General features: G+C 36.6%; 2 protein-coding genes across 2 annotated transcripts in view; both read right to left on the reverse strand.

Annotated features, from left to right (window-relative positions):
- Nucleotides 1-134: 134 nt before the first annotated feature.
- On the reverse strand, nt 135-5,342 carry cdipt (CDP-diacylglycerol--inositol 3-phosphatidyltransferase (phosphatidylinositol synthase)). Its single transcript, XM_063903561.1, has 6 exons — nt 5,165-5,342; nt 4,235-4,369; nt 3,687-3,840; nt 3,367-3,448; nt 2,699-2,780; nt 135-2,017 (listed from the first exon to the last, which is right to left on the reverse strand). Exons 1-6 carry the CDS (start codon nt 5,205-5,207, stop codon nt 1,875-1,877), a joined length of 639 nt encoding a protein of 212 aa, XP_063759631.1. The 5' UTR covers nt 5,208-5,342; the 3' UTR covers nt 135-1,874.
- Nucleotides 5,343-7,914: 2,572 nt separating this feature from the next.
- taok2a (TAO kinase 2a) overlaps nt 7,915-12,611 on the reverse strand; it is a 30,203-nt gene continuing 25,506 nt past the window's right edge. Inside the window, 1 exon segment of the mRNA XM_063903485.1 lies at nt 7,915-12,610. Within this exon segment, the coding sequence (XP_063759555.1) occupies nt 12,119-12,610 (492 nt within the window). The 3' untranslated portion in view covers nt 7,915-12,118.

The raw sequence follows: 12,611 nt of genomic DNA on the forward strand, positions 1-12,611 counted from the left end.
TAACACCAAACCCCTTTAAAAAAAAAAGAATAACAACCACAATAGAAAAATAAATAAAAGCACAGATTTTTTAAAATACATTTCAAAATTCACCTACATGAACTGAAAGTGAAAAAAAAACCAAACAACTAAAGTCAGTGTTTCATTGTCTTTATTTTTACAGTAACTCAAAACACCTTCACTTCAAACCAAATATAGTTCCTACTACGCTTTTAAATCTTTATATATAATATTAAGCTTGGCGTATGATCAATTTACATTTTTATTTTAGAATAATACATTCTGCGTAATGAGTTCCATCAAAAACAAACATTTATATTTCAACACATTAACAAACATTCAGCATCGAAACAAATAATTTACAGCAGTAAATGTACGCATGGTCAGTGACTTCTTTAAAAAGTAAAAATAATAATACTTGGTGCTCTTAACGTCAGAAATAACTTATGACCTGCATAACTATCTATTTGTTTCTACATGAAAAAGGAAACACGTTTCTTCTACCACCAACAACAACTTTATAAATGTCAAATAAGCGCAAACTGATTTACTTGCTATAGTGCGACTATCACCATTTAATCAACACCAAAATATATGCAGGAATCTCTAATAAAAGCCACACAATATGGCTCAGAGGTCACGCAAGGAATATTTAAGCACTCCCTGCCTCAGTGCTTTGTAATAAAACAGCTGCTTCTAGTTTTTAAAATAAATATTTCCTACTTAACAAGAATTAAATGATGCATCAAGTGAACAAACGCTTCAGTTTTTTGGTCTGTCGTAGATTTCAGAGATACAGTCTCATCTTAAATAAAATCATGAAAGTTAACAATAAAACTAAATAATACGGAATAAAAGGTGAATTTGTTTTCCACAAAGTTTGTTTTAATGGTACTGTGTGGTTGGGACGGAGCAAGGATTCTATCCAAATGTAGTGCACATTTTAACCAAATGTATCAAATCAAAATCTGAAATACTTGTTGTAATGACATTATCTTTAGTATCTTCATATGAACAAGAAGTAGGTGGGGAACCATTATTTATGTGGAAAAAAATAGATATTCTTTGGAAATAAAAGAGTAGAATAACAAAAATATATAAATTTGGAAAAAAATGGTTGGATCCGATTGACTGTTTTTCAGATTTCTTTGATTTAAGTCTCAGAAAAATTAAAGTCTTTTTATTATAACGTTTTTTCTCAAAAATATGGAACTTTTATTTAGCAAATTCATGGCGGCATATGTATGCAAATTGGGAAATGGAATATTCCACAGCTATAGCATTTATTACATTTTTACATCAAACGCCCTAATAATCATCACATTAGAAGTCTGTGATGTTGATAAAGATTATATTTTACGACATGTCATTTTATATTGCCATATCTGTTATTCTCACTGTATTATTGTTGAATAAGTTAAAAGTATAAACTCATTTTTTCCCAGTAATGTTATATTATATTTACTTTTTTCATATATTTATAAAATGTTAACCTACTATTTTCTATTTGTTTTTACAATAGCACTATATTTGCTTTTATTTTACAACTAAATTACTCTCACTGCGCTTTATGAATGCACCATTATACACCCAAGCAAATTCCTTGTATGTGTAGACCTATTTTGCAATGAACTGAATTTTGATTCTCTTGTTTCTGATTGGTTGTCTGTAAAAGTGAATCACACTTTGAGTTGAGATATTTGGTCATAAAACTTTCCTCCTTCCTAAAGTCATCTAACTAACTCAAGTGCAGTTACACTTCATATTTATGTGCACAAACCCTTACAATAATAAACGATAAATAAAAACGGTGGTGGATATGCAGCTGCAGCTGAAGCTCTCACTCTCTCTCTCTCTCTCTCTCTCTCTCTCTCTCACTGTGACTTCCTGTTTGCCTCTCGCTCGGCGGCGTCGAGGGCAGCCATGTTCTGCGAGGCGGTGACGAGGTGCACCAAGCTGATGCCGGTCTTCAGGAGACAGATGATCCCGCAGAGAGCCTGCAGCCCGTACAGCCAGCCTGCAGTACACAGAGCACATTTATACAATATTAACAATCATTTTATTTTCGTAGCACTTTTCAAGGTGATGTAAAAAGTGCTTTCAAGGTGAAAAGATGTAAAAAACAATGACTACAAAAAACATATGTATGACAAACAATGCCAATAAAAGAACACACTTTGATAGTGTCAAATATATGGAAGTACAACCAGAAATGCTAAAAATACTAATATAAGCACATTAGACACTTTCACAGGTTCCTATTTGTATTTAGTGTCTCTCTATTTGGACATGTCTCCATGGTTTAACGTTCAAAAAGCTCTTTATTTTTCTCATAATGCCTGTGTTGCAGCACCTCTTTTCACCCTCTGTCTGAAACCAGAGCCCAGTCTGCTCTGATTGGTTAGCTGGCCGGCTCTGTTGTGATTGGTCAGCTGCTTAGAGATGTCCTGCCAATTAGCCTATTATTTACAATGTGTTGAAGCCAATAGAAGCGCAGCTGTTACAGAGTGATGTCACTATGTTACAGAAGTAAACAAAGGAGTCATAAGGTTTCCTTATTGGAAACAATTGATAAAAAAGATGCTATGTGGAGATAGACGCTAAGGAGAAGAATAATCTTTTAAGCCTAAAATCTGTAAAGTACCTCAAATTTGTTGTGCATTAGTAAATGTTCATTTAGGAGGAGGAGGTTGTTTACCTGCAGGCTCCTCGATGTGATGGAGGATGTAGAGCAGACAGAAGAAGAGCTCGTTCCCGGCGCACATCACAAACAGCACCGGCTGCACCACACAGAAACACATATGACTGTCAAGTCTTTACAGTTATAGATTTTATACATATTGTGATAAAAACTTTTTATTTATTTATTAAAAAGCACTCATTTAAAATAGCTATTTTTCAAGATTCAACGTAATGTTGATTTTCCTCCATAGCTGAGAAAGTGGGTCAGAAATACATTTTAATGGGAGTATATTTGATAAACAGTTCTAGTAATTAAATAATGGCAAAGGCTAAAGTTCATTTTCATATAAACATTTTTTTCTTGCACCCATATCATCATGTGCCAACCCCCAGGCCCGCTGTAGAAAACTCACACCTTAGCTACATCCATTATCAAGTTCAGAAAAAACCATGTAAAAACAATTGGAGCGAGGCCTCAGGGATCTGTAAGTCATTAATAGAATCTTAATATCCAATCTAAAAGAGTGTAAGGAAGCCAGGAGGGTGTAACACGAGACAGGATGAATTGGTTTGTTATGAGCTGGAGACGGGAGAAGGATTTTTCACTGATGCCAGAGAGAAGAAAATGACACTGATCTAATTAATCAGGGCATGATGTACAGTACGTGTGTGTGTGTGTGTCACCTTGGATGTGTAGTAGACCCGGAGGATGGGGTTCCCTGAGAGGTCGATTGTCTTGTGACTGGACGATCCTTTTATCGTAGAGCTTAGAAAATAAAAAAACCATGAAAGGAGAAAAGATGATTAGCAGCATATTCCCTCTGAACCACAAACCCCATTAAAGCATGTTCAACTTTCGAAAATCAGCACAATTAAACCTTTTATCTTAGCCAAAAACAAACATTTTAAACATACTTTCAGCTTCCAAGAATCAAATTGAATGTGTCATGTGTAACGAATGCAACTGTCAGGAAATATAACCCAAGAAAGGTTGGCTGGTGTACCTGTGCAGGTGTAGCCAGTGGCTGGCGATGTCCACACACATGCTGAGCTGGAACAGGAAGGTGTAGGAGGGATAGAGCAGTGACAGGTTGACCAGCAGACACATGGTGGCACAGCGGTCCGTCAACATGTCCATCATCGCCCCAAACTTAGTGGCTGAGAGAACGCAGCAAAAATAATTATGAATAATATGATAGAATTAGAAACAAATGAAACATCACAAACTAAATCCATTTCATATTTAGAAGTAAGAACATGGCAGAAAAAAAGAACTAAAATAAATACATACATTTCGAATCCTAAAAGAGTTTTGTCATCAAATCATGTTTAATCTCAAAGAATTAGGGAGTTTTTTCACGTTTTAAAACTTAAATCCAAAACTGTATTTATTCTTCCAGGAAATAGGTGAATGTAGACAACACCAAGCAAAACTGGGAACTGTCAAAACACCTCATAAATCTCATGATTTAGACCTTTCTTAGGACCTTTATCACAACATATCTAGTTCTTTTATAATTGATGGGTACAAATCCATGCACCCCGCACATACACTGGTTGAGAGCCCGTGCGGCGTGACCGTCGAAGGCGTCCAGCAGAGCGCTGAGCAGGTAGCAGAAGACGGCGGGCCAGGGGCAGCAGGGCATCAGGAAGAAGGAGATGAATGCCAGCACGATCCGGGCATAACCTGCAGCACAAACAACAACTGTAACCTCATCTGTTTCCAAATGGCAATGGGTAAAACAGCAGAGAATGCAACCTAAATCAATATGAAACAATATAAGGGTAACACAGACTTCTCTATTGTTCAGCAGATAGGATTAATAGAGTATCATCTTGTTTCATTATTTTTTGGACTTGAATAATATGATTGTAATGCTCTATTTAATACCCCACTACAATAGAGAAAACTATTGTGGTTTTTACTACTCTAGATTAATTAAAAGCTATTATTAGTTTCAATTTTCATTAGGTTTTGCTTTAATAAAACACATGATACTCTTATAAAATACAATATTTTCTTGCAGATTAAACAAGTAGAGCATCTTGGTATCTGTGTGTTTGAAGGGGGCTTATTATTACGGATTAAACTATCACATCAAGTAAATAAACTGATTCTTATTATTTTTTAAATACTCTTTTTTGAATGGATATCTTTTTCACACTGTTTTTTAAAAGGGTAAATTATCATTTAACCAAGATGGATTTATCTTTATTGGGATATTTAGTTTTTAGGATTTTGGAGGCCTAAAGAAAAAATAATTCCCAATAACAAAGCAAAAAGTTGAAAAAGAAATACATAAATTCAGTGTAATAGATAAATAAAAAGATAACTGTAAAGATAGCTGGATGAATAATGCTTTATCTACTTTCTATAATCGGTCCTTTGAATGGACTTTGGTGTGACTTCCAGCAGCATCTACTGTATGTAGGCTAACGCTAAGCTAGCTACAGTAAACGGTGAACACGGCAAAATACTCACCAATTAAATTTGGAACAAAGTAGAAAATATTTTCTTGCTCCATTTTTGATGTTTGTGTCGTGTTTTGTCTCTGTTAACTTCGTATTAAAACTCCTATTTGAAAGAGAAGCTCACTCAAAGCGACAGGATGCTAGTTGAGCGATGACTTCCTCACAGCAGCAAAACGTCAAGCAACAACAGAAACACCACTTTCCGGATGCATTTCAGAATAAAAGCTTCATAATAGGTTAATTTAGTGAAGTAAAGTCAGAAATTATAGTTGGTTGTCAAATGTTTTGTAAACTTTAGTACGAAAACAAATATTGACTGAAAACTTCAAAATTGATCAATGAATATTAAAATGTAAAAGGTAACATTCATTTGTAATCAAAGATGTTTGGATTATGTCAAAGGATTGTACATTTTTTAAACTGTAACTAGATTTCTATGAATATACTTTCATACAGTAAGTTAAGAAACATTTTCAATGCAGGCCTTTACTGTGACAATTTCACGGTGTGATTTTTTTTGTTTCTTTATCTGGCTTCTCCGATTGGTTTGGACCGTGACGTCATGCGACACAGCCAACAACCTGCAGCGCGCGCCTCCCCTTTAATAACGTTTTAGGTCACCGGAAGTTAAATTCCTTCAGGATAAGACATTGTAGACAAAGATAGACAGCAAAATAATAATTCTGTACAACACATGAACAATAAATGAAAACGATATTGAAGAAACAACACGATTTAATTTATTAAGTATGGAAAAAAAACAAAAAAGATATTTTGTTAAAAAAAAACATTCCCCGCATTTTAATGATTTATTTAGCTTTTTCTACTTATGTTCTTAATATTATTATTTAATTCCGTCAACATAATTGTTGTATTTATTAATAATATTTACATTATGGCATGTTTCTTTAACCAACTCCTGTGTCCTGTTGCCTTACTGCTTGGTCCCTGACAGTAACGTATATACAGTGGGGCAAAAAAGTATTTAGTCAGCCACCAATTGTGCAAGTTCTCCCATTTAAAAAGATGAGAGAGGCCTGTAATTTTTATCATAGGTATACCTCAACTATGAGAGACAAAATGAGAAAAAAAAATCCAGGAAATCACATTGTAGGATTTTTAAAGAATGAATTGGTAAATTCCTCGGTAAAATAAGTATTTGGTCACCTACAAACAAGCAAGATTTCTGGCTCTCACAGACCTGTAACTTCTTCTTTAAGAGGCTCCTCTGTCCTCCACTCGTTACCTGTATTAATGGCACCTTTTTGAACTCGTTATCAGTATAAAAGACACCTGTCCACAACCTCAAACAGTCATACTCCAAACTCCACTATGGCCAAGACCAAAGAGCTGTCAAAGGAGACCAGAGACAAAATTGTAGACCTGCACCAGGCTGGGAAAACTGAATCTGCAATAGGTAAGCAGCTTGGTGTGAAGAAATCAACTGTGGGAGCAATTATTAGAAAATGGAAGACATACAAGACCACTGCTAATCTCCCTCCATCTGGGGCTCCACGCAAGATCTCACCCCGTGGGGTCAAAATGATCACAAGAACGGTGAGCAAAAATCCCAGAACCACACGGGGGGACCTAGTGAATGACCTGCAGAGAGCTGGGACCAAAGTAACAGAGGCTACCATCAGTAACACACTACGCCGCCAGGGACTTAAATCCTGCAGTTCCAGACGTGTCCCCCTGCTTAAGCCAGTACATGTCCAGGCCCGTCTGAAGTTTGCTAGAGGGCATTTGGATGATCCAGAAGAGGATTGGGAGAATGTCATATGGTCAGAAGAAACCAAAATAGAACTTTTTGGTAAAAACTCAACTCGTCGTGTTTGGAGGAGAAAGAATGCAGAGTTGCATCCAAAGAACACCATACCTACTGTGAAGCATGGGGGTGGAAACATCATGCTTTGGGGCTGTTTTTCTGCAAAGGGACCAGGACAACTGATCCGTGTAAAGGAAAGAATGAATGGGGCCATGTATCGTGAGATTTTGAGTGAAAACCTCCTTCCATCAGGAAGGGCACTGAAGATGAAGCGTGGCTGGGTCTTTCAGCATGACAATGATCCCAAACACACCGCCAGGGCAACGAAGGAGTGGCTTCGTAAGAAGCATTTCAAGGTCCTGGAGTGGCCTAGCCAGTCTCCAGATCTCAACCCCATAGAAAATCTTTGGAGGGAGTTGAAAGTCTGTGTTGCCCAGCGACATCCCCAAAACATCACTGCTTTAGAGGAGATCTGCATGGAGGAATGGGCCAAAATACCAGCAACAGTGTGTGGAAACCTTGTGAAGACTTACAGAAAACGTTTGACCTCTGTCATTGCCAACAAAGGGTAAATAACAAAGTATTGAGATGAACTTTTGTTATTGACCAAATACTTATTTTCCACAATAATTTGAAATAAATTCTTTAAAAATCCTACAATGTGATTTTCTGGATTTTATTTTCTCATTCTGTCTCTCATAGTTGAGGTATACCTATGATAAAAATTACAGGCCTCTCTCATCTTTTTAAATGGGAGTACTTGCACAATTGGTGGCTGACTAAATACTTTTTTGCCCCACTGTACATAGGAAAAATAAGACAGTCATTGAAAAGTATTTAAAAGACAAATCATTACGAAGAGCATAACCAGCAGACCAAAAAAAAGGAAAAACAAGAAAAATGGAATCAAGTATATACTAAAAGAAAAACTCTTGGATTATGACCGAAACATGGTTCTTCTTAAACTAGTTAAGTAAAAAACAAACAGACACTTGTTTTTTTTGTTCATTTATTTCTCCAAAAATTATTTTCCATTACGTTTCTGTACAACTAATTTATCAACATTTTGAACCTGAACATTTTAAACTCGACCTTCAGCTGTAAAAACAAGATTTAAATTCATCCATCAGACTCTCATCTTCATCCTTCCTGTCAGTTATCTTCCTGCAGGCACCAAACAAACGTGTTTCTGTCTTTTATGGGGGAGGAAGGTGTTTCCTGGCTTGAGGGTGGGGCAGAAACACTGGATGAGGAGAGTTTGTCCAACATAAAACATTTAAAACTGCATCAGGAAAAATATGGACCCACACGGAAAATGAAGTAAAACTATTTTGATTAATTAAAGGAACAGCACGGCATTCTGGGAAACGTGCTTGTTTGCCATCAGTCTGGAACTAGCAGTGTCTATACATTTTTAAATCTGTTAAATTTATATCTTTTTACCCATGTTTGTGTATTCTGAGTTTCTTCAATGCCAAATAACTACATCTGACAAAAGGCAATTTGGCTCTTTTCGCAATAAACTAAAATATATTTCTTGAAATTGAGGAAAATGTTAAAAAAAAAACTTTCCAACACATGAAAATATTCACTTTTCACATTTGATTAATGGACAGAAAATAATACCTTTATTGATTTATAACTTTAAGTAAAATGACCAAAGAAATCATTTTCCAGGTTTGAAAATGTGAGCATTTTTTTGCTTTTCCTTTTTTTCCTATCATAATAAACCTAATATTTAGAGCTTTTTGACTTCTGTTCGGACGAAACAAGACAATTAAGTAAGCCTATTTGGTTGTTTAGCATTTGATAGTTTTCTTTATAATCATATATTATTTTGTCAAATAAATTGAAATTATGAAAATAATGACTGATAGACATCTGACAAAAAACATCCACATTTCCCAAAATGTTCCTTTAATTTTGAGGAGATGAAAAAACAGAAATCCTGATGTCAGTGAACACAACAATAGAAACAGGAAGAATTTAACTCTAGTTCTCCCTGCAGGAGATTTAATCTGAGTGCAGCTTTAAAAATTGGCAAAACTTAAAACCATCTCCGGAATGATAAGCACTGAAAAATCTTTACAAAACAATGCATTTAAAAAAAGTTGGCAAAATGAAATCTCACAAACATTTTCTTGAGGTTTTTTTTTTTTGAGGGAGTCATCTCCATCAACACAGATCAGTACAACATGTGGGGTGAGTTTGTTTTCTTCACCTGAACATCTTTTAGCGTTAAAAGTCCAGCATATCCTTGTAAAGATGACATTTATAAACCTTTTCCAGCTTCCACTGTTTTCCATCCCCTCCTTCTGCATCTCCTGTCAAACATCTGCACAAATACAGGTATAAACTGAAATATTTAAGCAATAATACAAAGTCTGCATTAAAACAAAAAATGCATTATTTGAAGTCCGCCCAAACATTCTTTTACTATCAGTGCAAATGAGGTAGACGTGACAGCGACAGACAGCATCAGATCACACTGAGGTCGGCCCTCCTGCAGACGCCATGTTGGCAGGAAGTCCGCTGATTTATTTCCTGCCGCTGCAGGAAGTGACCCGATGATTTTTCTACCCATTCACGCCGTGCAAAAACAAATGATGAGCTGCTTATCCAGAAAAGTCCTGCAAATAAAGTTCCACAAAGTGTTCAATATCAGATAAATAATCAAGTATAGCACAAAAAGCCATTTCATTAAGTGTAATTTGACAGGAATTTGTGGAAGTTATTCAAATTGAATTAACTATTAGCTAATTGCTTAATTTAAGAGTTAACTTTAACAAAAAAAAGTTTAAAAAAGAAATGCAAGTTGCCATTATGAAAAGCAGCAAATGTGTAAAATAAAAGGTTTTTTTGTGAAATAAAGGTTAAAACCTGACCTTAAAGGGTAATTGTTTACAATTAAATTAGTTTTCCAATTAACATTTATTTATATATTTTACACACAACAAAGATTGTGTATTTTAATTGTAATTTTAATTTGTTTTCATATCACCATTCATGTAATATTGTGTATCTTTATTACTAAATACTGAACACTTTGTGGCTTAATTTTTTGCAGGTTACAGTGTTTTATGAGCTGGAATATAATAATTTTTTTAAAACATGGCACCAAACGTCATCAAATAGTCTGAAAATTATTCAAATGACTCAGCTCCACTGTGGACGTTCCACACTTTAATACTGGCTCAAAAAAAAAGTAAAAAGTGGAACCCAGACCTGCCCAAAGGAATGCTGGGAAAGGTAGTCCTCAGAAACATTAATATTTTTTTATTTTTTGTAATAGCTCTATCACAGTAAAATTGCGCTTATTCCCCCACCTAGTGGTTAAAAATTGGCAATTACATTTTTTAAAATAAGCATACAACATAAATATTACAGCTGCAGTAGAGGTAATAATAATGATAGCGTCTATTTGTCTAGTACAACAAGTACATCATTATTATTACTCTAACACAGTCTCAGTTAGTGCTTTATGTACACTGCTAAGTACAATGCAAGTCAAAGTGTTTGGACAGTGAACAATCTTCAGTATATACCTGCTACATTTACAGGTATCTTACATGTATTTATACGCATTTATATAAATAGGTAGTGTGCATGTTATCCATACAAATGGCGTCTGTACACAAGATCCATGCACTGTAACTGTAACTAATTTATTTGTAATGTAACGTGTACATCTACCTACAGATGCAGAGCAGACTGTGAAGGGGAGAAACAACAGGTGGAGGTTAGCCACACACACACACACACACACACACACACACACACACACACACACACACACACACACACACACACACACACACACACACACACACACACACACACACACACACACACACACACACACACACACACACACACACACACACACACACACACACACACACACACACACACACACACACACACACACACCCTTTAAAGGAGCAGTCAGACGTTTTGGGACATTTTCTTATTTGCTTTTTTAAATGATTTTTTATAGAGTAATTATTTCGGATTATAGCCAATAATTTGCACAAAAAAGTCTCATTAAAGAAGAAAAGGGTAGTTTACTACTTTATGAAAATATGCATGTTATTTTTATATGAATCTGTATTGTTTTTCTGTTAATTTTTATTTATTATAAAGTCAATGTAGGACTTTAATCACAGAGAATGTATTTTGTAAATTAACAACATAAAAGAGTTTTTTCACATAAATTCGACTTTTATACATTAAAATTAAGATTTTTTTTAAGGAATAATTTTCTTGTACATTGATGATTTGTTTTCTTTAAAATCTTGTAAATTCTAAATTATTTCTGAATATTATCCCCCTCCTGGGTAAATGTTGTTTTTATATACCTACAATGTCCCTTATACGTCATTTAAAACAGCAAAGTTCCCAAACACGCAGACCGCCCCTTTAAGGGGACTTTAAAGGGCAGTGGTATATTTGTCCTGGGTCAGCCCAACACACAGGTGGCAGTGTTTCTTTGTAAGTTGTCATTTACAGAACCTTATTTATCACTAAAAATAAAAAGAAATGTGTTTTCAAGAAATCTTCCCTCGGTCAACCCCTCCCCCCGCCTCACTGAACGTATGAAACACTTAAAAAAACAAAAAAAAAACTTGGTTTGCAATTTACCGTTATTTACATAGTTACAGTGGTTTTTAAAGCACCGCTAGCCAAGTGGAAGCTCCACAACAGTCGCCTGAAAACCAGAATTTAAACCTGCTAGTCTTTAAACCCGCTCTCTGCAGCTCAACCGTTTCTGTGCAACAGATTCAATGTGGCGCACAATGAACAAATGCACAAATTCTATTCTGTTTTGTTTTTTAGATCTACTTTGTGTTCATTCTGCAGCACATGGCTCATTTTTCACATGTGGACGTTGCGTTTCATTTTTTGGGATTGTTTAGTTCCGCCACCGCCTGTGCAACTCTTTAATAATGTTTGGAAGAGGTTTGCAGTGATTTTAATACTTGTGTAGTGACTAAATAAAAAAAAAGTGTCCTCTCTTTGTGCATCAGGAGCACTTTAAAGTCCCTGCAAACATCAGGAAAGCAAATAACTAACATTTAAAATCGGGGTATTGGTTTGTGTTTTAAGGATTGACTTTGCTCCGGCAGAAGCATCTTTAAATCAGCTAAAAACATAAAACTCTCTTTCAAAAGAAGCAGACCTCAGATCAGAGGAGAATCAGGAGTAAGAGAGGTGGGAGCCGTTAGAAATGTGAGAAGTGACCGACGTGCTCCGGCTGAGCCCTCCGTCGCTCCCCCCGCCTCCCCCCGGCCCTCCGGACGCCGTCCTCCTCAAGGGCTGGGGGCTGTTCCTGAGCGCCATGAGGCCCGGGCCCCTGATACTCAAGCCGCCGCCGTATCCTCCCTGTGACGACGAAGAGGAAGAGGCGGAGGACGGAGGAGAGGAGGAAGACAGGGAAATCGGGGGAGGCGGTGGCGGGGGAGGCAGGAGAGCCAGAGACTGGGAGGAGGCGTGGGAGGCGATGTGGTGGTGGTGGTGGTGCCCCTGGGAGTGGTGCGGATAGTGGCTGCTGCTGCCTCCTCCCCCCCACTCTCGGGGACGCTCGCGCTCCCTGACCTCGTGGGGGTCACGGTAGAGCTGTGGCGTGCTCTGGTGGTGCTGGTAGTGCTGGGGGAGGTAGTGCTGCTGTAGCTGCTGCTGCTGCTGCTGG

The sequence above is a fragment of the Eleginops maclovinus genome, chromosome 16, assembly GCF_036324505.1.
Source record: "Eleginops maclovinus isolate JMC-PN-2008 ecotype Puerto Natales chromosome 16, JC_Emac_rtc_rv5, whole genome shotgun sequence".
NCBI classification, from domain to species: Eukaryota; Metazoa; Chordata; class Actinopteri; order Perciformes; family Eleginopidae; genus Eleginops; species Eleginops maclovinus.

Coding starts and splice junctions, on each gene's coding strand:
- cdipt (XM_063903561.1), bottom strand. CDS start 5,207: ATGGAGCAAGAAAATATTTTCTACTTTGTTCCAAATTTAATTG. Junction 3,841..4,234: donor CGCACGGGCTCTCAACCAGT/GTATGTGCGGGG, acceptor GCGTTCTCTCAG/CCACTAAGTTTGGGGCGATG. Junction 2,781..3,366: donor GGGTCTACTACACATCCAAG/GTGACACACACA, acceptor TGTGTGGTGCAG/CCGGTGCTGTTTGTGATGTG.